This window comes from Zophobas morio, unplaced genomic scaffold (assembly GCF_036711695.1).
Source record: "Zophobas morio isolate AGI-343-1 ecotype UQ-CSIRO unplaced genomic scaffold, CSIRO_AGI_Zmor_V1 ptg000033l, whole genome shotgun sequence".
NCBI lineage: Eukaryota > Metazoa > Arthropoda > Insecta > Coleoptera > Tenebrionidae > Zophobas > Zophobas morio.
Window position 1 is genome coordinate 1,492,581 of NW_026972138.1, and position 25,429 is coordinate 1,518,009.

At 30.2% G+C, this 25,429-nt stretch overlaps 2 protein-coding genes and 1 non-coding gene across 4 annotated transcripts; 2 read left to right on the forward strand and 1 right to left on the reverse strand.

Annotated features, from left to right (window-relative positions):
* Positions 1 to 761: 761 nt before the first annotated feature.
* On the forward strand, positions 762 to 834 carry Trnak-uuu (transfer RNA lysine (anticodon UUU)). The gene has a single exon. It is a non-coding gene; the product is annotated as a tRNA-Lys (tRNA).
* A 375-nt stretch (positions 835 to 1,209) lies between these two features.
* LOC135139728 (insulin-degrading enzyme) lies at positions 1,210 to 25,160 on the forward strand. Of its 2 annotated transcripts, none has more exons than XM_064070049.1 (15): positions 1,210 to 1,405; positions 1,459 to 1,664; positions 1,714 to 2,091; positions 2,191 to 2,313; positions 2,359 to 2,561; positions 3,453 to 3,791; positions 3,844 to 3,947; positions 3,994 to 4,096; positions 14,656 to 14,751; positions 14,796 to 14,905; positions 14,964 to 15,108; positions 15,156 to 15,266; positions 15,317 to 15,437; positions 15,486 to 16,192; positions 24,485 to 25,160. In XM_064070049.1, the coding sequence occupies exons 1-15, from the start codon at positions 1,329 to 1,331 to the stop codon at positions 24,713 to 24,715; spliced, it is 3,054 nt and encodes a 1,017-aa protein (XP_063926119.1). In that variant the 5' UTR covers positions 1,210 to 1,328; the 3' UTR covers positions 24,716 to 25,160. The 2 variants fall into 2 exon arrangements, with proteins under 2 accessions (XP_063926119.1, XP_063926120.1); XM_064070050.1 differs by having other exon boundaries at positions 1,212 to 1,349; positions 1,406 to 1,664.
* LOC135139729 (probable histone-lysine N-methyltransferase set-23) lies at positions 2,556 to 3,363 on the reverse strand. The gene has a single exon (XM_064070051.1). It carries the CDS (start codon positions 3,346 to 3,348, stop codon positions 2,569 to 2,571), a length of 780 nt encoding a protein of 259 aa, XP_063926121.1. The 5' UTR covers positions 3,349 to 3,363; the 3' UTR covers positions 2,556 to 2,568.
* Positions 25,161 to 25,429: the final 269 nt, after the last annotated feature.

Below are 25,429 nucleotides of genomic sequence, written 5' to 3' on the forward strand. Positions count from 1 at the left end.
AAAATACACCAGGGACTCTTGAGACTCTTTATTTTTTTTAAACAAAGCATCAGTAACCCTGTAGATCTTTCCACATTCTCAAAAAAATTGAATACTAAAAACCTCTAAGATTCTTTCAAATTTGATAAAAAAGTATCAAGAACTACCCGAGATTTTTTCAAATAAGTACTTTCAGAATTAATAAAACATAAAAGAACTTACCTATTCTGAAAAAAATACACCTTAAAATAGATGAAAAAACAGGTAAATATTAAAGTTTTATGATATTACCTCTTTTTGTAAAAGTTAACTTACTACTGCCGATGATGGGACAGCCATAAATAAGGATTTAACCACGCCCATACCCATTATACAGTATAATGGTTTAATTCGTATTTATGACTGTCTTATCACCGGCAGTAGTAATCTGTTGTTAAGCAAGTTAACTTTTATGCATCATAAAACCCAATTAGAACTGGAGAAACTATAAACGTGAATTAAATCGGCAAAATTGGAAAATCATGTCATTATTGTTTTAGGGGCATAAACGAAGAAAATTTGATTAACGATTTAACATGCTTACGATAACCAAAACCGATTCCAAAATTTCAAAGTTAAATGCAAGATGTTGTAATTTTGATTTTTTAAATTTGGATTCATTTTAACAACACATTAAATTTATTTCTAATATCATTTAAAACAATTTTCCTAAACAAATTTATCAATTTTTGAGACTTTTCAAACGTGACAGGCATATTAACTCGAGGCACGACAGATAAGAAGCCCGGGTAGCTCAGTCGGTAGAGCATTGGACTTTTAATCCAAGGGTCCAGGGTTCAAGTCCCTGCTCGGGCGGCCACTTTTTTACTTTTTTTTCAATCAACATGCAACTCTTGCGTTAAATACATTTAATTTTTGCAAAAATGCATTGTGTAACAACAAATAAAAGCTTTCCAACGAAAAATATTAGGCGATATTTACTTGAAGACATTTTTATTTTTGACAGATGATGCCATACTACCAATGAAGTATAAACTATAGAGATGGTTTAACTGGATTTTTTTTATCCTATGCGCTATACATTTATTCATTACTATCACATACGTGGATAAATTTTACAATGTGAACATTTCAGTGGGTCGATTTCACGCGATCGAATTTTTCCAAGACGATTGAATGGAGCTCCATCCGCCTATCCGCTCTATGATCGTGGCCGTCGTGACGTCATTGACAGTTCAGCCAGTTTGACAGTTCGATCTTGGAAGTCAAGTGGGCTCTGTGGTCACCAAAAACCCAACGTTTTACTAGTATTTAAATGAGTTAATTGTTACAAATTAAATTAAGTCTGGATGCAGTTCATAAAACACAGTGTAGTGTTCGTCAAGAAGTTAACTGACAACCGCTTGAAAACATTTTACTTTTACAGGTGGGTAGACTGTAACCACAAACTGACGAAACCCCATTAACACCAATTTGTAGTACCATAAGTTTAACCGCAAACAAATCCACCACCACGAACAAAATGGACACACCAAACCTAGTTGTACGGAGAGTCGAAAATATCATCAAATCGCAAGAGGACAAACGGCTGTACCGAGGCCTGGAGCTCGCCAACCACATGAAAGTGCTGCTGGTTAGCGACCCCACGACCGACAAGTCTGCAGCGGCTCTGGACGTAAACGTTGGTAATGACGTTGCATTGAGTGTAAGCAGATGTTTCATGGGGTTTTGTAGGGTACATGAGTGACCCCAAGGAAGTCCTAGGGCTGGCGCATTTTTGCGAACACATGCTTTTTTTGGGTACCAAGAAGTACCCAAACGAGAACGACTACAGCAAGTTTTTGAGTGAGCACGGGGGCAGCAGCAACGCCGCCACTTACCCGGATCACACAATATACTATTTTGACATAGTACCTGATGAACTGAATAATGCTCTGGATAGATTTTCGCAGTTTTTCATCGCCCCGTTGTTTACTGAAAGTGCGACTGATCGAGAAGTGAACGCTGTTAATTCCGAACACGAGAAAAATATACCCAGTGACGTTTGGCGGAAGGACCAGTTGGATAAGCATTTGGCGCACCCCAACCACTCCTACCATACTTTTGGAACGGGTGAATAATAATTTTTATAATTATTATAGTTTAAATATAAACATCTTTATTGAAATACATAGTGTAATAAAAAATAATAATAATAAATGTGAATTTTAGGTAATAAATATACTTTGGACACGTTACCAAAAGAAACTAACATCAATGTCCGTGATGAGTTATTAAAGTTCCATGAGAAATGGTATTCATCTAATATAATGTGTCTGGCAATATTGGGAAAGGGTACGTTTTTTGCTTGATTGGAGAGTGTGTAAAATCCACTTTTAGAAACTCTTGATGAACTGGAAGAAATGGTGGTCAAACTATTTTCAGAAGTGAAAGATAAGTCTGTAGAGTCCCCCAGGTGGGAGGAGCACCCATTTAAAGAAGAACACTTCGGGACGTGCGTGTACATGTACCCCATTAAAGATGTCAGGAACTTGAATATAGTTTTCCCATGTCCAGATCTTCAAGAGTATTACAAGTCTTCAGTAAGTATTAAATGGTACCATCAAAGGGCAAATATTTCCTGCACTTGTGGGACATACACAGGCACTTTTTTTTCTCAGAGATGTTACCATCACCTTCGCCATAGTCGAACGTGAGTTCGTTCATCACCTCAATTTTTTCCTTCGCGAAGATACATAGTTTGGGCACTTCATCTTCGACTCTCACCGGGACTAGTAGACAATTTGGGTCACAACTGTGATTAATATAGCGCCCAATGTTCCCGTAGAACGTCGGATCGACAAAAGTTTTAATATTTCTATCGCCGAAATTCTCATTAATGCAGAAAATATAGTTGTGGTTGAAGTTCATTTCTTGATATTTTTTGAACCGTTTGTGAGCGTCATCGCGCGTTATCACTTCACCTGCATACTCACATATGAAATTGCCAGTCTCGATGTCTCTCTCCGTACTTAAACCCAACCCTTTGGGTGTTGTTACAATTTTTAGGTTGCTTCGTGGCCCAAAACTGACCAATCTGTTACCACACCTCGATGGTTCGCACTTGCAATTGGGGCTGCACTCATAAACGGGTTTATTCTTGTCGGTGATAACTAAACTGTAGTTTTGAAGTTGCGATTTGTCTTCGTACGAATAGTGACCCCCACTTCGTAGTAAACACGAACAAGTCTCCGGGATACATTTATCTTCACAATTACAACCCAAATATTCGTGCGTAATCGACTTTTCAACCCCGCTTGACCTCAAACTTTCCACTACGTAAGTTATTTGATCGTCGGGGTGATCGTATTCGTCCCACAAATCGGCCATTTTGTTGTAGAGTGAGGTTAGATCACCGATTTCGCGCTTAATTGACGTTTTTGTTGACGTTTCCAACCGCGCGAAATTCAAATTTTAAACTGTTTTTGTTGCAGCCGTCGCACTATATTAGTCACTTGATGGGGCACGAGGGTCCTGGGAGTATTCTGTCGACGTTGAAGGCGCGCGGATGGTCGAATAATCTGGTAGCTGGTAGTAGACCGGCGCCTCGAGGTATGGGTTTCTTTGGGGTGACTGTGGATTTAACCGAAGAAGGAATTAAGCACATTGATGACATTGTCGAGTTGATTTTTCAGTATATGAACATGTTGAAGGAGCAGGGTCCGCAGAAATGGGTGCAGGACGAAAATAGGGACATCGGGAACATGCTGTTCAGGTTCAAGGATAAAGAGTCGCCGAGGAGTTACATTTCGGGGTTGGTTCACACGTTACAAGTAATAGTTTGGTGGTGGGTTTGGTAAAGTTTTCATTGTGGGTTGTTGGTAGGACTACGCGATGGAGGATGTGTTGAGTTGTATGTACTTATTTTCCGAGTGGAAACCCGACATTATTGAGAGTATATGGAGCGATTTTGTGCCTGAAAAGATCCGGTAATGACGAGTTTTGTTGAAATTGGGGGTAATGATGAGGTTTCAGAATCGTGGTTTTGGCCAAGCAGTATGAGAGTCAGTTGGATGAGGTTGAGCCGTTTTATGGGACAAAGTATAAAGTGAAGAAAATCCAGGAGAGCACGTTACAGGTAAATCGTGACACTCAGTTATTTTTAATCGCTGAGCGTAAGCTAAGTGTTGTAAGCGAGTTTCATGACGTTTCGTGGCCCCTAGAGTAGGGAAAAATAAAAATATAATTACAATTTTTCGTAATTAATTAATTTTTAATGGTTTTCATCGCGTTTATTTACATTTGTTAATTTAATTTGATTAGTACTTGTTAGGATAAGACTGACTGGGGCAAATGACATATCCTCTGAGAAAATAGAGGGCAGGTGGGCGGGACTAGTATTTGCTATGATAAGACTGACTTTATGAGCAGTCCAAATTATGTCAGGTCAAAACATGGCAAGTCAGGTTATGTCAGGATAGATCTAGACATAGTGACAGAATAAGTCACATCAACCTGGGTCACGTCAGGTTGAGCAAAATCCATTTATTGTAAGGTGAGTCATGTCAGGTCAGAACTTGTCAAGTCAGGTCATGTCAGGCCAGCACTTTATTTTTGTAAAAATTTTGAAAATGGATTTTGTGTTTTTTAGGAATTTGAAATTTTGAACTCCCCTAATCTCTCTGTTTTAAGTTGAAAGATTATTCGCAATTCTTTGTGTTTAATTTAAAAAAAAAAAAAAATATTTGGAATAATCTGTGAGAACAATGGCGTTTTATTTTTGAAAAATGTTGGAAAATATTTGAACGAAGTTTGAGGGTCATTAATGTATTTTTTTTGGAAAAGAACCCTTGAGTAAAAAGTTTGAAAATATCAAGTGGGTCCCTAGTATTTTTTTCATTAGTGAAAACATCTTTGAAGCTTCTTGGGTGTTTTTATTTTTTTTTTCAATTTTTGTATTTAATTTTTTTAGCCCAATTTGTCAATTTCTACATCGTTCATTCAGTTTTTGGATTTTACATTCTAGTTTCTCGATTTTTAATATTCCGATTTTCATATTTTCCATTTGTGACTTTTTGTTTCTTTAATTTTTCGATTTTAGCTTTTCGTGTTTTCAATTTTTAATTTAGCTTTTAATTTTTTTAAGTTCTCATTTTTTTAATGTTTCGTTTTCCCAGATTCTAATTTTTAATTTAATTCAAAAAGAACAAATTTATTAAAACCGAAATTTTCGCGATTTTACAGTTTTTAGATTTTTCGATTTTTATATTAAAATTTTTCTTTTCTAACTAATTAATTTTTAATTGCTTTCACCGCGTTTATTTATATTGCGTTGACAGCATTTTTTTAATAGCCATTTTTGAGTATTTAAAAATCCTTTAGTTTTCCGATGTTGCAATTTCCTGATTTAAAATTTTTCGATTCAGAATGATTAAATTTTTCATTTTCAAGTTTTCTAGGTTTCAATTTTTCGAATTTTTAGATTTTCGATCTTGCAAATTTTTGTTAAACATATTTTACGTTTCATGTTGTGAAAAGTCTACACGTACCATAATAAAAAGGCAAAATGTAAGCCCACCCACCCACCCTATCTCAATTGTGATGATTTTTTTATTCGCCGTGAACCAAGAGGGCGGAGCTTAACTGCAAAATACTATTATTTCTTTATAACAAAGAATACTATGTACATCAAGAGTCAAAATATAAATATAAATCTGTGCGGTGTGAGCATTTTTTTTTAATTCGCAAGTTTTTAACATTCTTAGCTTTTCGATTTTAGGATTTGTCAGTTTTTCGATTTTTATTTTCGTCAGTTTTTTCAGGTTTCAACGTTATAATTTTTAGATCTGACAGTTTCTCGTTTTTTCGATTTTTCCATGTTAAGAAATTTTTAATTGTTGATTTTTTCGTTATCCGATTTTTTAATTTCGCTATTTTTTCAACATTTCGGTATTTCAATTTTTTATTGTTCAATGTTTTGTCTTTTTTTAAATTTTTCAGTTTTCGATTTTTTAATTTTTCAGTTTTTCGATGTTTATTTTGACATTTTTGGATTTTCCAATTTAAATTTTTTGTATTTTTCGTTTTTTTAGTGCCTAGATATTTTAATTTTTCGATTCTTTACTTTTTGAATTTTACAATTTGTTAGTTTTTGTATTTCTAGAAAATTTTGTTTTCCGTATTTTTCTATTTCTGGGTTTTTATAATTAATCAGTTTTTCGATTTTAGTTTCTTTTTTTTCAATGATCGAAGTTTTCAGTTTCTCAAGTTTTAAGATTACAATTTTTAAATTTCTGGGTGTTTGAAGTTTCGTTTTTTCTATTTTTGATTTTCAATTTTGCAATTGTGCGATTTTTCTGTTTTTTAAATTTTCAGTTTTTTCATTTTTAAGCTTACAATTTTTCCTTTTCCAATTGTTGACCTATTAATTATTCGATTTTGAGTTTCTTTATTTTTTTCAATTCTTCGATATCTCAATTTTTAAATTGTTCGGTTTTTCAATGTTTCTTTTTTGATTTTTCAGTTTTTAATTTATTGATTTTTCAATTTTTCAGTTTTACAATTTTTCGATGTTTCAGTGTTACAATTTTCCGATTTCTTGATTTTTTAAAATTTTACTTTTAATAAAAAATGAAAAATTCGAAAAATTGAGAAAATAAAGTACTTCCAGATTATTTTGTTTCTTCAATTTTTTCTTTTCTCAATTCGATATTTTTAATTTTTTAGTTTTTTTAACTCTTAATTTTATATTTTTCCGTGTTTCGTTTTTACATTTTTCGATTTCTCGATATTTTAGTTTTTCGATTTTCATTATGATTTTTATTTTTTAGTAAAATTTTTGTATTTTTCGATTTTTTAATTTGCAGATATTTTAATTTTTCGATTTTCCAAATTGCTTTTTAATTTTTAGATTTTCCATCTTTTTACAATTTTTCGTTTTTTTCACTTTTTCGATTTTTAATTAAACAGGGTTTTCAGGTTTCAATGTTACAATTTTTCGATTTTTCAATTGTTTTTTCAATTATTCCATCGTTCAATTTCTCAATTTTTTCATTTTTCGATTTTTCAATTTTTAAATTTTTCGATATTTCAAGTTTCATTTTTCAGTTTTTAAGTCTCATTTTTCGTTTTTTTCAAGTTTTCTTTATTTTTTCAATTCTTCGATTTCCCCGTTTTTTGAGTTTTCAATTCAATTCAAAATTTCGGTTTGAATAAATTTGTCCAATTAAAAAATGACAAATCGAGAAAATGAATAAACAAAAATCGAGAATTTGAAAAATTTTATGTAGAAAAATTGCAGAATTGCTTCGTTTTGTCGATTTTTCAATTTCTCGATTTTTAATGAATCAGGGTTTTCAGGTTTCAATATTACAATTTTTCGATTTTTCAATTATCCAATTCAATTTCTCAATTTTTTCATTTTTCGATTTTTCAATTTTTCGATATTTCAAGTTTCCTTTTAAAATTTTTAGATTTTGACATTAAACATTTTTGTATTTTTGATTACTTAATTTATAGAAATTTTTGTTTTTCATTTTTTCAATTTTTCAATTTCTCGATTTTTAATTAATCAAGAGTTTTCAGGTTTCTATATTACAATTTTTCGATTTTTCAATAGTTTTTCAATTATCCACTTGTTTAATTTCTCATTATTTTCATTTTTCGATTTCTCAGTTTTAAATTTTTCGATATTTCAAGTTTCATTGTTCGATTTTTGATTCTCATTTTTTCGGTTTTTTCAATTTTTAATTTTTTTGATTTTTCAATTTTATAATTTGTAGATGTTTCAATGTTACAATTTTCTGATTTTTAAATTTATCAAAATTTCAATTTGAATAAACTTGTCCTTTTGTTGAACAACTAAACAATGAAAAATCGAGAAAATAAAGAATTAAAAATTGAGAATTAGAAAAATTTTAGATCGAAAAACTGCTAAATTGTTTCGTTTTGTTGATTTTTTCAATTTTTAATGTTTTTCAAAAGTTCAGTTTGAATAAATTTGTCGTTTTGATGAACAATTAAAAAATGAAAAATCGAGAATTTGAACAATTTTATAAGGAAATTGTCGATTTTTCAGTTATTCGATTTTGCAGAATTTCATTTTGATTAAAATAGAAAATCAAGAACTTGAAAACTTTAAAATTGCAAAATTGTTTCGTTTTTCGATTTTTTGATGTTTCACTTTCGGGATATTTTTTTAATTCTATCCGATTTTGCAGTTTTATTTTTTCCATGTTTTTAGAATTTTTCAATTTTTTGGTGTCTCGATTTTTTAGTTTTTTGATTTTCTTTTTGAAATTTTTGGATTTTTCATTTTAAAATTTTTGTATTCTTCATTCTTTCAATGATAGAATTTTCCGATTTTTCAATATTGTAGTTTGGATAAATCTGTTCTTTATATTTTGCCTGTTTTTCTTAATATGTGTAGACTTATTTCGACAACAAGAAACTTAAGTATGTCTAAAATGGTAAATTTTTGTAGTAATCAACTTAAATCCTCCACATTTCTTCTACAACCCCTTTTATTTCTCGTAGAGAAATAAGGATTTTGCAATTAAGCTCCGCCCCTTTGGCTCACGACGAATAAAAAAATCATCACAATTGAGATAGGGCGGGTGGGCGGGGCTTAAATTTTGCCATTTTTTCCTAATATGTGTAGTCATCTTTTCGCAATAAGAAACTTAAAACATGTTTAAAATGGTAAATTTGTATAGGGAAATATCTTTTTTGCAATTACGCCCCTCGGCTTACGACAAATAAAAAAACATCGTCAGAATAGAGAGAGGGTGGGTGGGCGGGGCTTATATTTTCCTTTTTTTTCTTAATATACATAGCCATCTTTTCAACACAAGAAACTGAGAACATGGTTAAAATGGTACATTTTTGCAAGGAAATATGGATTTTGCAATGATGGGACTGAGCTTGATTGCAAAATCAATATTTCCTTATACAAATTTTCCATTTTAAACATATTTTTGTTTCATGTTGCGAACAGAAGTCTGTATATGTTAACACAAAAAGGAAAAATATAAGCCCCGCCCACCCGCCCGATCTCAATTGCAATGATTTTTTTTATTGGTCGTGAGCCAAGGGGGTAGAGCTTAATTGCAAAATATTTATTTTGTTAAAAGAAATATATATAGTATTCTTTGAACAACACGATACTCTAAAACATGTTTTTATTTTTTGTAGAGAAATAAGGATTTTGCAGTTAAGCTCCGCCTCCTTGGCTCACGACGAATAAAAAAAATCATCACAATTGCGATCGGGTGGGTGGGCGGGGCAACATTTTGCCTGTTTTTCTTAATATATGTAGACTTATTTCGCCAACAAGAAACTTAAAGTATATCTAAAATGGTAAATTTTTGTAGTAATCAACTTAAATCCTCCACATTTCTTCTACAACCCCTTTTATTTCTCGTAGAGAAATAAAGATTTTGCAATTAAGCTCCGCCCCTTTGGCTTACGATGAATAAAAAAATCATCACAATTGAGATAGGGCGGGTGGGCGGGGCTTACATTTTGCCACTTTTTCCTAATATGTGTAGTCATCTTTTCGCAATAAGAAACTTAAAACATGTTTAAAATGGTAAATTTGTAAAGGGAAATAAAAAAAAATCGTCAGAATAGAGAGAGGGTGTGTGGGCGGGGCTTATATTTTCCCTTTTTTTTTTCCTAAATATACATAGCCATCTTTTCAAAACAAGAAACTTAAATCATGGTGAAAATGATACATTTTTTGCAAGGAAATATGGATTTTGCAATTATGCGGCTGGGCCTAATTGTAAAATCAATATTTCCTTATATAAATTTTTCATTTTAAACAGGTTTTTATTTCATGTTGCGAACAGAAGTCTACATATATTAAAAAAAAAAAGGAAAATTATAAGCCCCGCCCACCCGCCCGATCTCAATTGCAATGATTTTTTTTATTGGTCGTGAGCCAAGGGGGCAGATCTTAATTGCAAAATGTTTATTTCGTTACAAGAAATATATATATAGAATTCTTTGAACAACACGATACTCTAAAACATGTTTTTATTTCTTGTAGAGAAATAAGGATTTTGCAGTTAAGCTCCGCCCCCTTGGCCCACGACGAATAAAAACAATTATCACAATTGCGATCGGGTGGGTGGGCGGGGCAACATTTTGCCTGTTTTTCTTAATATGTGGACTTAGTTCGGCAACAAGAAACTTAAAGTATGTCTAAAATGGTAAATCTTTGTAGTAATAACTTAAATCCTCCACATTTCTTCTACAACCCCTTTTATTTCTCGTAGAGAAATAAGGATTTTGCAGTTAAGCTCCGCCTCCTTGGCTCACGACGAATAAAAAAAATCGTCACAATTGCGATCGGGTGGGTCGGCGGGGGAACATTTTGCCTGTTTTTCTTAATATATGTAGACTTATTTTGCCAACAAGAAACTTAAAGTATATTTAAAATGGCAAATTTTTGTAGTAATCAACTTAAATCATCCACATTTCTTCTACAACCCCTTTTATTTCTCGTAGAGAAATAAGGATTTTGCAATTAAGCTCCGCCCCTTTGGCTTACGATGAATAAAAAAATCATCACAATTGAGATAGGGCGGGTGGGCGGGGCTTACATATTGCCATTTTTTCCTAATATGTGTAGTCATCTTTTCGCAATAAGAAACTTGAAACATGTTTAAAATGGTAAATTTGTAAAGGGAAATAAAAAAAATCGTCAGAATAGAGAGAGGGTGGGTGGGCGGGGCTTATATTTTCCCTTTTTTTTCCTAAATATACATAGCCATCTTTTCAAAACAAGAAACTTAAATCATGGTGAAAATGATACATTTTTTGCAAGGAAATATGGATTTTGCAATTATGGGGCTGGGCCTAATTGTAAAATCAATATTTCCTTATATAAATTTTTCATTTTAAACAGGTTTTTATTTCATGTTGCGAACAGAAGTCTGCATATATTAAAACAAAAAGGAAAAATATAAGCCCCGCCCACCCGCCCGATCTCAATTGCAATGATTTTTTTTATTGGTCGTGAGCCAAGGGGGCAGAGCTTAATTGCAAAATGTTTATTTCGTTACAAGAAATATATATAGTATTCTTTGAACAACACGATACTCTAAAACATGTTTTTATTTTTTGTAGAAAAATAAGGATTTTGCAGTTAAGCTCCGCCCCCGTGGCTCACGACGAATAAAAAAATCATCACAATTGAGATCGGGTGGGTGGGCGGGGCAACATTTTGCCTGTTTTTCTTAATGTGTGTAGACTTATTTCGGCAACAAGAAACTTAAAGTATATCTAAAATGGTAAATCTTTGTAGTAATCAACTTAAATCCTCCACATTTCTTCTACAACCCCTTTTATTTCTCGTAGAGAAATAAAGATTTTGCAATTAAGCTCCGCCCCTTTGGCTTACGATGAATAAAAAAAACATCACAATTGAGATAGGGCGGGTGGGCGGGGCTTACATTTTGCCATTTTTTCCTAATATGTGTAGTCATCTTTTCGCAATAAGAAACTTAAAACATGTTTAAAATGGTAAATTTGTAAAGGGAAATAAAAAAAAATCGTCAGAATAGAGAGAGGGTGTGTGGGCGGGGCTTATATTTTCCCTTTTTTTTTTTCCTAAATATACATAGCCATCTTTTCAAAACAAGAAACTTAAATCATGGTGAAAATGATACATTTTTTGCAAGGAAATATGGATTTTGCAATTATGGGGCTGGGCCTAATTGTAAAATCAATATTTCCTTATATAAATTTTTCATTTTAAACAGGTTTTTATTTCATGTTGCGAACAGAAGTCTACATATATTAAAAAAAAAAGGAAAAATATAAGCCCCGCCCACCCACCCGATCTCAATTGCAATGATTTTTTTATTGGCCGTGAGCCAAGGGGGCAGAGCTTAATTGCAAAATATTTATTTCGTTACAAGAAATATATATAGTATTCTTTGAACAACACGATACTCTAAAACATGTTTTTATTTCTTGTAGAGAAATAAGGACTTTGCAGTTAAGCTCCGCCCCCTTGGCTCACGACGAATAAAAAAAATCATCACAATTGCGATCGGGTGGGTGGGCGGGGCAACATTTTGCCTGTTTTTCTTAATATATGTAGACTTATTTCGCCAACAAGAAACTTAAAGTATATCTAAAATGGTAAATTTTTGTAGTAATCAACTTAAATCCTCCACATTTCTTCTACAACCCCTTTTATTTCTCGCAGAGAAATAAAGATTTTGCAATTAAGCTCCGCCCCTTTGGCTCACGACGAATAAAAAAATCATCACAATTGAGATAGGGCGGGTGGGCGGGGCTTACATTTTGCCATTTTTTCCTAATATGTGTAGTCATCTTTTCGCAATAAGAAACTTAAAATATATTTAAAATGGTAAATTTGTAAAGGGAAATAAAAAAAAATCGTCAGAATAGAGAGAGGGTGGGTGGGCGGGGCTTATATTTTCCCTTTTTTTTCTTAATATACATAGCCATCTTTTCAAAACAAGAAACTTAGAACATGGTTAAAATGGTACATTTTTACAAGGAAATATGGATTTTGCAATGATGGGACTGAGCTTAATTGCAAAATCAATATTTCCTTATACAAATTTTCCATTTTAAACATGTTTTTGTTTTATGTTGCGAACAGAAGTCTGCATATGTTAACACAAAAAAAAAAAATATAAGCCCCGCCCACCCGCCCGATCTCAATTGCAATGATTTTTTTTATTGGTCGTGAGCCAAGGGGGCAGAGCTTAATTGCAAAATGTTTATTTCGTTACAAGAAATATATATAGTATTCTTTGAACAACACGATACTCTAAAACATGTTTTTATTTCTTGTAGAGAAATAAGGATTTTGCAGTTAAGCTCCGCCCCCTTGGCTCACGACGAATAAAAAAAATCATCGCAATTGCGGTCGGGTGGATGGGCGGGGCAACATTTTGCCTGTTTTTCTTAATATATGTAGACTTATTTCGCCAACAAGAAACTTAAAGTATATCTAAAATGGTAAATTTTTGTAGTAATCAACTTAAATCATCCACATTTCTTCTACAACCCCTTTTATTTCTCGTAGAGAAATAAAGATTTTGCAATTAAGCTCCGCCCCTTTGGCTTACGATGAATAAAAAAATCATCACAATTGAGATAGCGGGTGGGCGGGGCTTACATTTTGCCATTTTTTCCTAATATGTGTAGTCATCTTTTCGCAATAAGAAACTTAAAACATGTTTAAAATGGTAAATTTGTATAGGGAAATATCCATTTTGCAATTACGCCCCTCGGCTTACGACGAATAAAAAAAATGGTCAGAATAGAAGAGGGTGGGTGGGCGGGGCTTATATTTTCCCTTTTTTTTTTTCTTAATATACATAGCCATCTTTTCAAAACAAGAAACTTAGAACATGGTGAAAATGGTCCATTTTTGTAAGGAAATATGGATTTTGCAATGATGGGGCTGAGCTTAATTGCAAAATCAATATTTCCTTGTACAAATTTTCCATTTTAAACATGTTTGTGTTTTGTGTTGCGAACAGAAGTCTGCATATGTTAACGCAAAAAGGAAAAATATAAGCCCTGCCCACTCGCCCGATCTCAATTGCAATGATTTTTTTTATTGGCCGTGAGCCAAAGGGGCAGAGCTTAATTGCAAAATATTTATTTCGTTACAAGAAATATATATAGTATTCTTTGAACAACACGATACTCTAAAACATGTTTTTATTTTTTGTAGAGAATTAAGGATTTTGCAGTTAAGCTCCGCCCCCTTGGCCCACGACGAATAAAAAAAATCATCACAATTGCGATCGGGTGGGTGGGCGGGGCAACATTTTGCCTATTTTTCTTAATATGTGTAGACTTATTTCGCCAACAAGAAACTTAAAGTATATCTAAAATGGTAAATTTTTGTAGTAATCAACTTAAATCATCCACATTTCTTCTACAACCCTTTTTTTTTCTCGTAGAGAATTAAGGATTTTGCAATTAAGCTCCGCCCCTTTGGCTCACGACGAATAAAAAATCATCACAATTGAGATAGGGTGGGTGGGCGGGGCTTACATTTTGTCATTTTTTATTAATATATGTAGTCATCTTTTCGCAACAAGAAACTTAAAACATGTTTAAAATGGTAAATTTGTATAGGGAAATATCCATTTTGCAATTACGCCCCTCGGCTTACGACGAATAAAAAAAAATCGTCAGAATAGAGAGAGGGTGGGTGGGCGGGGCTTATATTTTCCCTTTTTTTCTTAATATACATAGCCATCTTTTCAAAACAAGAAACTTAGAACATGGTTAAAATGGTACATTTTTGCAAGGAAATATGGATTTTGCAATTAAAACAAAAAGAAAAATATAAGCCCGCCCACCCGCCCTATCTCAATTGTGATGATTTTTTTTATTCGTCGTGAGTCAAGGGGGCGGAGCTTCACTGCAAAATCCTTATTTCTTTACAGGATTTTGCAGTCAAGGTTCGCCCTCTTGGCTCACGACGAATAAAAAAAATCATCACAATTGAGATAGGGTGGGTGGGCGGGGCACTTTATAAATCCCACTTGACAATAATTTTTCATATTTATTTTTAAAGATTAGAAAAAAATGGTCAGAAATATATTGGTGAGAAATAATAAAAATTCAAATGATTATCGACCGTAATCTCTATCGAAATAAATTTAATCGATTTTTTATCGATTTGTGCAGAAGTGGCGCGACGCTGGTCTCTCAGACAACCTGAAAATGCCCGAAAAGAACGAATTCATCCCCACGGATTTCCAGTTGTTCACAATCGACAAGGATGTAAGTTTCCCGACCCGTTTGACTTTTCCCACGTATTTTTTAAGATTACAGAACACCCGACAATTATTCAAGACACTGCGTTAACCAGAGTGTGGTTCAAGCAAGACGATACGTTTCTCTTACCCAAGGCCAACGTCATGTTCGATTTTGTCAGGTATTTACTCACACATAATTTTTTCTTTGTTAATTTTAAAAAATATGCTTCTGCGTAGTCCTTTGGCTTATTTGGACCCCCTCAACTGCAACCTCACCCACATGTTGGTACAATTATTCCGAGACGCTTTAAATGAGTACGCGTACGCAGCTGAACTCGCTGGCTTAAAGTGGGAGCTTATCAACACAAAATACGGGTTAATTGTAAGATAGCCCTCTGGAAATTTTCGTTTTTCAAATGATTGTTATAGCTCGCGATTGGTGGCTACAGCAATAAACAACACATTTTGTTGGATAAGGTGATGGAAAAATTGACGCATTTTAAAGTGGACCCCAAACGGTTCGAAATTTGCAAAGAAAACGTAAGTTAGACTGTTACGTGGAACGGACTTTGTAATTTTGTGTCTTGTAGTACATCAGGAACTTGAAGAACTTCGCCGCCGAGCAACCATATCAGCACGCCGTCTACTACTTAGCTGCCTTACTAACTGAACACTCGTGGACTAAACAAGAGCTTTTAGCCGCCACAGACCGTAAGTTCGTTCTATAAATCTCGCCCCTTTCTCACTCGCAAAACTTAGAGCTGACTCTCGACAAACTGGAAGCTTTCATTCCGCAAATCCTCTCCAAGATGCACATCGAATGCCTCATCCACGGCAACGCCAACAAGGAAAAAGCGCTCCAGCTCGTCCAAATCGTGGAAGACCGCCTCCTTTCGGCCCTCAACATGTCGCCCCTCCTCCCCAGGCAGCTCCTACTTAACCGCGAGCTCAAACTCGAAGACGGCTGCAACTACGTGTACGAAGTCCAGAACGACGTGCACAAAGAGTCGTGCATCGAACTCTACTACCAGTGTGGGCTGCAATCAAAAGAGAACAACATGAAACTCGAACTATTTGCTCAAATCATCCAAGAACCGTGTTTCGATATCTTGCGAACCAAAGAACAGTTGGGGTACATCGTTTTCAGCGGGATCAGGAGGTCGAACGGGGTGCAGGGGTTGCGGATCATCGTGCAGTCGGACAAGCACCCGACGCACCTGGACGACCGGATCGAGGAGTTCTTGAAGAACATGTTGACGCACTTGGTGAACATGCCGGAGGACGAGTTCGCGAGGCACCGGGAGGCGCTGGCGGCGCAGAGGCTGGAGAAACCGAAGCAGTTGTCCACGCAGACGAATATTTACTGGGGGGAGATCACGGCGCAGCAGTATCATTTCGACAGGGCGAACGTGGAGGTGGGGTATCTGAGGACGTTGACGAAGGAGGATATCGTCGAGTTTTTTAAGGTGAGTGTTTAATCGGGAATTGTTTTTGAGCATACGTTAATTTCTGCACCAAATTCAAACCGACGCCGATTTTACAATTTTTTTGAGTTTTAAACTTTCAGTTTTTTAATTTGTTTTCTGTGTTTTTCTATTTCTGGATTTTTAATGAATCAGTTTTTCGATTTTACAGTTTCTTTTTTTTCAATTGTTCAAATTTTCAGTTGTTTTTTTAATTATCGAAGTTTTCAGCTTCTCAAGTTTTAAGATTACAATTTTTAAAATTCTTCGGTTTTTCAATGTCTTTCATTTTTTAATTTTTTGATTTTTCAATTTTACAACTTTTCAGTGTTACAATTTTCCGATTTTTTGATTTTTTAAAATTTTAATTTTAATAAGTTTGTCCTTTTGTTGAAAAATTAAAAAACGAAAAACTGAAAAAATGAAATATTAAAAATAAAGTACTTCCCAGTAGATAATTCCAAATTATTTTGTTTCTTCAATTTTTTGATTTCTCAATTCGAGATTTTTATATTTTTCGTTTTTTTAATTGATAATTTTTTGATTTTTCCATTTTTTAGTTTTTCGATTTTCATTATGAAATTGTCGGATTTCTCAGTAAAATTTTTGTATTTTTCGATTTTTTAATTTGTAGGTATTTTAATTTTTCGATTTTCTAATTTGCTTATTAATTTTTCGATTGTCTGTTGAGTTTTACAAATTTTTTCAATTTTTCGATATTTCAAGTTTAGTTTTTCAATTTTTGATTTTCAATTTTTCCATTTTTAATTTTTCACTTTTTTCAAATAATAATTATTAGGGTTTTATTATTCAATTGTACAATTCTTGGCTTTTCCATTATCCGATTTTTCAGTTTCTGTATTTTTTCAATTCTTCGGTTTCTCAACTTTTGAATTTTTCTTTTTTTCAGTGTTTTCTATTTTCGATGTTACAATTTTAAAATTTTTCCATCTTTCGTTTTCGAAATTTCCTAATTTTTTAGTTTAAAATTTTTGGATTTCGAAATTAAATTTTTGTTGTATTTTTGATTGTTTAATTTATAGAAGTTTCTGTTTTTCGTTTTTTCAATTTTTTACTATCTCGATTTTTAATTAATCAGGGTTTTTTCAAATATCCCATTGTTCAATTTCTCAATTTTTTCATTTATCGATTTTTCAATTTTTAAATTTTTCGATATTTCAAGTTTCATTTTTCAGTTTTTAGGTCTCATTTTTTCGGTTTTTTTAAGTTTTCTTAATTTTTTTAATTCTTCGATTTCTCAGTTTTTTGAGTTTTCAATTCAATTCAAAATTTCGGTTTGAATAAATTTATCCTTTTGTTGAACAATTAAAAAATGACAAATCGAGAAAATGAAGAAGTAAAAATCGAAAATTTGAAAAATTTTATATCGAAAAATTGTGGAATTGTTTCGTTTTGTCGATTTTTCGATTTCTCGATTTTTAATTAATCAGGGTTTTTAGATGTCTAATTACAATTTTTCGATTTTTCAATTGTTTTTTTAATTATCCACTTGTTTAATTTCTCATTTTTTTCATTTTTCGATTTTTCAATTTTAATATTTTTCGATATTTCAAGTTTCATTTTTCGATTTTTGGTTCTCATTTTTTCGGTTTTTTCAATTTTTATTTTTTTTTTCAATTCTTCGACTTGTCAATTTTTAAATTTTTTGATTTTTCAATTTTATAATTTTTAGACGTTTCAATGTTACAATTTTCTGATTTTTAAATTTTTAATTTTTGAAAATTTCGGTTTGAATAAATTTGTCCTTTTGTTGAACAATTGTTGTTAAAAAATGAAAAATCCAAAATGTGAAAAATTTTATATCGACAAATTGCAGAATTGTTTCGTTTTGTCGATTTTTCAGTTTTTCTCGATTTTTAATTGTCGCATTTTTCAATGTTTCGGTGTTACAGTTATTCGATTTTGCAGAATTTCATTTTTCATTAAAATTGAAAATCAAGAACTCGAAAATTTTGAAATAGAAAAATTTCAAAATTGTTTCGTTTTTCGATTTTTTGATGTTTCAATTTCGGAATTTTTTATTTTTTCGTTTTTCCAATTTCTCAATTATCCGATTCTGCAGTTTCATTTTTCGATTTTTCCTTGTGTCGTTTTTGCATTTTTCGATTTCTCGATTTTTAGTTTTTCGATTTTCATTATGATATTTATTTTTCAGTAAAATTTCTATATTTTTCGGTTTTTAAATTTGCAGATATTTTAATTTTTCGATTTTCCAAGTTGCTTTTTAATTTTTCGATTTTCCGTCTTCTACAATTTTTCGTTTTTTCGATTTTTCAATTTCTCAATTTTTAATTTATCACTTTTTCAGGTTTCAGTGTTACAAATTTTCGAATTCACGTGTCTATTTTTTTTCAAATTTACAACTTTGTAATTGTTTCATTTTTAAATTTCCCGATTTTTAATTTTTAACTTTTTTTAAATAATTATTAGGGTTTTTTTCAAGTGTACAACTCTTGGCTTTTCAATTCGATTTTTCAGTTTCTGTATTTTTTCAAATCTTCGATATCTCGGTTTTTAAATTTTTCGTTTTTTCAGTGTTTCGTTAACTTTTAGTTTTTTAATTTTTCAATTTCGTGTTTTTTTTGTTTTCCAGCAAAAGAACAAATTTATCCAAACTGAAATATTGGAAAATCGGGAAATTGTATTATTGAAACAATGAAAAATCCAAAAATTTCAAAATGAAAATCGAAAAACTAAAAAATCGGGACACCGAAAAATTGAAAAATTATAAAAACATGGAAAAATTAAAAATGAAACTGCGAAATCGGATAACTGAAAAATTGGAAAAACGAAAAAATAAAAATCTCGAAATTGAAAAATCAAAAAATCGAAAAACGAAACAATTTTTAAAGTTTTTAGGTTCTTGATTTTCGATTTTAATCAAAATTAAATTTTGTGAAATCAAATAAATCGAAACGTTAAAAAATGCAACGATTAAAAATCGAGAAATTGAAAAATCGACGAAACGAAACAATTCTGCAATTTTTCAATATAAAATTTTTCAAATTCTCGATTTTTCATTTTTTAATTGTTCAACAAAACGATAAATTTATTCAAACCGAAATTTTGAAAAATTTAAAAATTTAAAAATTAGAAAATTGTAACATTGAAACGTCTAAAAATTACAAAATTGAAAAATAAAAAAATTGAGAAGTCGAAGAATTGAAAAATGAAACTTGAAATATCGAAAAATGAAATAAATGAGAAATTAAACAAGTGGATAATTGAAAAAACAAATGAAAAATCGAAAAATTGTACTATAGAAACCTGAAAACCCTGATTAATTAATAATTGAGAAATTGAAAAACGAAAAACAAAAATTTCTATAAATTAGATATTCAAAAATACAAAAATTTTTAATTTCAAAATCCAAAGATTTTAAAATGAAACTTGAAATATTGAAACCTGAAAACCCTGATTAATTAAAAATCGAAAAACTAAAAAATTTAAAAAACGAAAAACAAAAACTTCTATAAATTAAATAATCAAAAATACAAAAAAAAAATCAATTTAAAAATCCAAAAATTTTAAAATGAAAACAGGAAAACTAAAAAATTAAGAAATTGTAAAAACGAAACATGGAAAAATTGAAAAATTGTAACATCGAAAAAACGAAACACCGGAAAACCGAAATATTTTAAAGTTGAGAAATCGAAGAATTAACAAAAAAAAAACAAACTGAAAAATCTGGTAATGGAAAAGCCAAGAATTGTACAATTGAGTAATAAAAACCCTAATAATTATTTGAAAAAAGTGAAAAATCGGCAAATTTAAAAATGAAACAATTACAAAATTGTAAATTTGGAAAAAAAATGGAAAAATCAAAATCAAAAATTGAAAAACCAAAGTTGAAATATCGAAAAATTGAATGAAACCTGAAAAAGTGATAAATTAAAAATCGAGAAAACGAAAAATTGTAAAATTCAACAGATAAAAAATCAAAAAATTAAATCTGACATTTACAAATTAAAAAAATATCAAAAATAAAAATCATAATGAAAATCTAAAAACGAAAAAACTGAAAAAGTGATAAATTGAAAATTGAGAAATTGAAAAATCGAAAAATCGAAAAAACGAAAAATTGTAAAAAGATGGAAAATCGAAAAATTAAAATATCCGCAAATTTAAAAGTCGAAAAATACAAAAATTTTACTAAAAAATCAAAATCATAATGAAAATCGAAAAACTAAAAAATCGAGAAATCGAAAAAATGTAAAAACGAAACACGGAAAAATTGAAAAATTAACAATTAAGAAAACCAAAAAATCGGAAAATTCTAACACTGAAACACCGAAAATTGTAAAACTGAAAAATTGAAAAATCAAAAAATTAAAAACTGAAAAATCGAAAAAGAAACAAAATAATTAAAAATTCAGAAATTTAAAAAAATTAATAAAAAGAAACAATTTTGCAGTTTTTGGATTTAAAATTTTTCAAATTCTCAATTTTTAATTCTTTATTTTCTCGATTTTTGATTTTTTGATTGTTCAGCAAAGGGACAAATTTATTCAGGCCGAAATTTTGAAAAATATAAATATTTAAAAATCAGAAAATTGTAACATTGAAACGTCTAAAAACCATAAAATTGAAAAATCAAAAATGTAAAAATTGAGAAGTCGAAGAATTGAAAAAATGAAGAAAAATTGAAAAAACCGAAAAAACAAAAATTCCTATAAATTAAATAATCAAAAATAAAAAAAAAATAATTTCAAAATTCAAATATTTTTAAATGAAACTTGAAATATCAAAAAATGAAAAAATTGAGAAATTGAATTGGATAATTGAAAAATCGAAAAATTGTAATATTGAAGCCTGAAAACCCTGATTAATTAAAAACCGAGAAAGTGAAAAATTGAAAAAACGAAAAACATAATTAGACAATCAAAAATACAAAAAAATTTCAAAATCCAAAAATTTTAAAATGAAAAAATTAAGAAATTGTAAAAACGAAACACTGAAAAATCCAAATATTTTAAAGTTGAGAAATCGAAGAATTGACAAAAAAAACTGAAAAATCTGATTGAACCCTGAAAAAGTGATAAATTAAAAATCGCGGAATTGAAAAATCGAGAAAACGAAAAATTGTAAAATTCAAATGATTAAAAAATCGAAAAATTAAATCTGATACTTACAAATTAAAAAATCATCAAAAATAAAAATCATAATGAAAATCGAAAAATTAAAAAACTGAAAGAGTGGTAAATTGAAAAATCGAAAAAACGAAAAATTGTAACAAGATGGAAAATCGAAAAATTAAAAAGCAACTTGGAAAATCGAAAAATTAAAATATCTGAAAATTTAAAAACCGAAAAATGCAAAAATTTTACTAAAAAATAAAAATCATAATGAAAATCGAAAAACTAAAAAATCGGGAAATCGAAAAACTAAAAACGAAACACGGAAAAATAGAAAAATTAACAATTAAAAAACCAAAAAATCGGAAAATTGTAACACTGAAATACCGAATAATATCTCAATTTTTAATTCTTTTTTTTCTCGATTTTTAATTTTTTAATTATTCAACGAAAGGGCAAATTGATTCAAACCGAATTTTTGAAAAATTAAAAAAATTAAAAATCAGAAAATTGTAACATTGAAACGTCTAAAAATTATAAAATTGAAAAATCAAAAAATATTAAAATTGAGAAGTCGAAGAATTGAAAAAATAAAGAAACATTGAAAAAACTGAAAAAATGAGAATCAAAAATTGAAAAATGAAATATCGAAAAATTTTAAAATTGAAGAATCGAAAAATGAAAAAAATGAGAAATTAAACAAGTGGATAATTGAAAAAACAATTGAAAAATCGAAAAATTGTAAATAGAAACCTGAAAACCCTATTTCAAAATCCAAAGATTTTAAAATGAAACTTGAAATATCGAAACATTGAAAAATCGAAAAATGAAAAATTTGAAATTTTTCAAATTCTCAATTTTTATTTCTTCATTTTCTCGATTCGTCATTTTTTAATTGTGCAACAAAAGGACAAATTTATTCAAACCGAAATTTTGAATTGAATTGAAAAATCAAAAAATTGAGAAATCGAAGAATTGAAAAAATAAAGATAACTTGAAAAAACCGAAAAAATGAGACTTAAAAACTGAAAAATGAAACTTGAAATATCGAAAAATTTAAAAAATGAAAAATCGAAAAATGAAAAAAATGAGAAATTGGACAATGGGATAATTGAAAAAACAATTGAAAAATCGAAAAACTGTAACATTGAAACCTGAAAACCTTGATTAATTAAAAATCGAGAAAGTGAAAAATTGAAAAAAAACGAAAAACAAAAACTTCTATAAATGAAACAATCAAAAATACAAAAAAATTTAATTTCAAAATCCAAAAATTTTAAAATGAAAACCGAAAAATTAAAAAATTAAGAAACTGTAAAAACGAAACATGGAAAAATGAAAGAATTGTAATATCGGAAAAACGAAACACTCAAAAACCGAAAAATTTAAAAATTGAGAAATCGAAGAATTGAAAAAATGCAAAAACTGAAAAATCGGATACTGGAAAAGCCAAGAATTGTACAATTGAATAAAAATCCTAATAATTATTTGAAAAAAGTGAAACATAAAAAATGGAAAAATTGAAGAAATGAAAAATTGAAAAACCAAACTTGAAATATCGAAAAATTGAAAATATTGACAAACTGAAAATTGGGTAACGAAAAAGCAATTAAAAAATGGAACAACTGAGAAAAAGCTAGAAACTGGAAAATCGAAAATTTGTAATATTGAAACCTGAAAAAGTGATAAATTAAAAATCGAGGAATTGAAAAAATGAAAAAACGAAAAATTGTAAAATTCAACAGATAGAAAATCTAAAAATTAAAAATAAAATTAGAAAATCGAAAAATTAAAATATCTGCAAATTAAAAAATCGAAAAATACAAAAATTTTACTGAAAAATCCAACAATTTCATAATGAAAATCGAAAAACTAAAAAATGGAGAAATTGAAAAATTATCAATTAAAAAAACGAAAAATATAAAAGTCTCGAATTGAAAAATCAAAAAATTGAAGAAATAAAATAATTTGGAATCATCTACTGGGAAGTAGTTTATTTTTAATTTTTCATTTTCTCAATTTTTCGTTTTTTAATTTTGCAACAAAAGCATAAATTATTAAAACTGAAATTTTAAAAAATTAAAAAATCGGAAAATTCTAACACTGAAGCATCGAAAAATTGTAAAACTGAAAAATTGAAAAATAAACACTGAAAAACCCAACAATTTAAAAATTGATAAAAAAAGAAACTCAAAATCGAAAAATTAAAAGGTTAACAGTTGGAAGAGGAAAAATTGTAACCATAAAAATGAAAATACTGAAAAAATTCCTATAAATTAAATATGTAATAAAAAATAGAAAAATTTTTAATTTCAAAATTCAAGAATTTTAAAATGAAACCCGGAAAACTAAAAAATTAAGAAATTGTAAAAAAGAAACATGGAAAAATTGAAAAATTGTAACATCGAAAAGACGAAACATTGTAAAACCGAAAAATTTAAAAACCAAGAAATCAAAGATTTGAAAAAATACAGAAATTGAAAAATCGGATAATTGAAAAGGCAAGAATTGTACACTTGAAAAAAAAACTAATAATTATTTGAAAAAATGAAAAATTAAAAATCTGGAAATTTAAAAATAAAACAATTACTAAATTGCAAATTTGGAAAAAAAATAAAAACGTAAAATCGAAAATTTGTAACATTGAAACCCGAAAAATCGAAAAATTAAAAATCAGTTTGGAAAATCGCAAAATTAAAATATCTGCAAATTTAAAAATCGAAAAATACAAACATTTTACTGAAAAATAAAAATCATAATGAAAATCTAAAAACTAAAAAAGCGAGAAATCGAAAAATGTAAAAAGGAAACACGGAAAAATCGAAAAATTAACAATTAAAAAAACCAAAGAGTTAAAAATCTCGAATCGAGAAAATAAAAAATCGAAGAAACGAAACAATTTAAATATTGAAAAATCGAAAAATTAAAATATCTAGACACTAAAATATCGAAAAATACAAAAAAATTGTAATTAAAAAATCCAAAAAATGTCAAAATAAACACCGAAAACGGTAAAATTAAAAAATCGAAAACTGAAAAATCCTAAAATCGATGTACTTGGTTGTGATTGGTCGGCGCGGTAGCGGAAATTAATGTATGCTTTGTTTTTGCGTTTCAATTGGTATCACGGATTTCAAATTGACAATTAATAAATAATAATAAAATAAAATCGAAAAAGTCACACCAAATGGTCTTTTAGAACTTGCTCGAAGAAAACGCGCAACTGCGGAAGAAACTCTCGGTCCATGTGGTTTCCATGGCGGACGGAGGCGCCGGTACTCTATCCGAAAAAGAATTCACTGCCACAGACCGGCAAAACAAACCCTCAGTAGTGTGCGACATCACCGTCTTTAAGAGCTCTCACGAGATGCATCCTCTTGTTCAGCCTTACATCAACATAACACGCAAGGGAAACAAGTGCAAACTTTGATTAGAAATTTCAACTAGGAAGTGAATAAATACTTCAACAAGCTGTGTGCATTTTACACTTAGGTGATTGTAGCGTAAAGGGTTCACTAATAATGTTTTAATGTGTGATAAAGTTAGTTCAAGTCTACGTGTGGAATACGTCGTGTTAACAAAATCCATTCAGTATTTCAATGTCAAACACGCCATAATTTTGCACGTGGATTTGAATTAGCGGTGGGGGTTTTGGGGCAATAACTGTTAACAGAGACACTCTTCACTCATCTTTCAAGTTTTAAAATGTGATTACGAAAATCAAAACCGAAACAGAAGCACCACAGAAACGAGAAATGCAGTCGATAAATAGGTTTCAAAATACTAATTGTGATTTTTTTTACTACAACAGTGAACTGTTATTTCTCCAAGGACCTGAATTGTAGTGCATATTTAATAAATCACTTTTGATTTAAGCGCTTTTTAATAACCGACTCCTTTGTTCTTTATTTCTAGTCGTTAGAACAATGTTCTATTGTTCGTTCTTTGTTCATATAGGAAGTTGCTGTTTTTTGAAAAATGGGTGGCAACGAGAACATGAAAAAATTGTTCGTGGTTTTAAAAATGTTCGGTTTAGCGCCGGTTCGTTTTACGAATAATTCGTGCGTTGTGGATAATTTTGCCCTGTTGTGGAGTTGTGTGGTTCTAGGGTTGCTGATAATTTTTGGAATTTACGTCGTGAGTT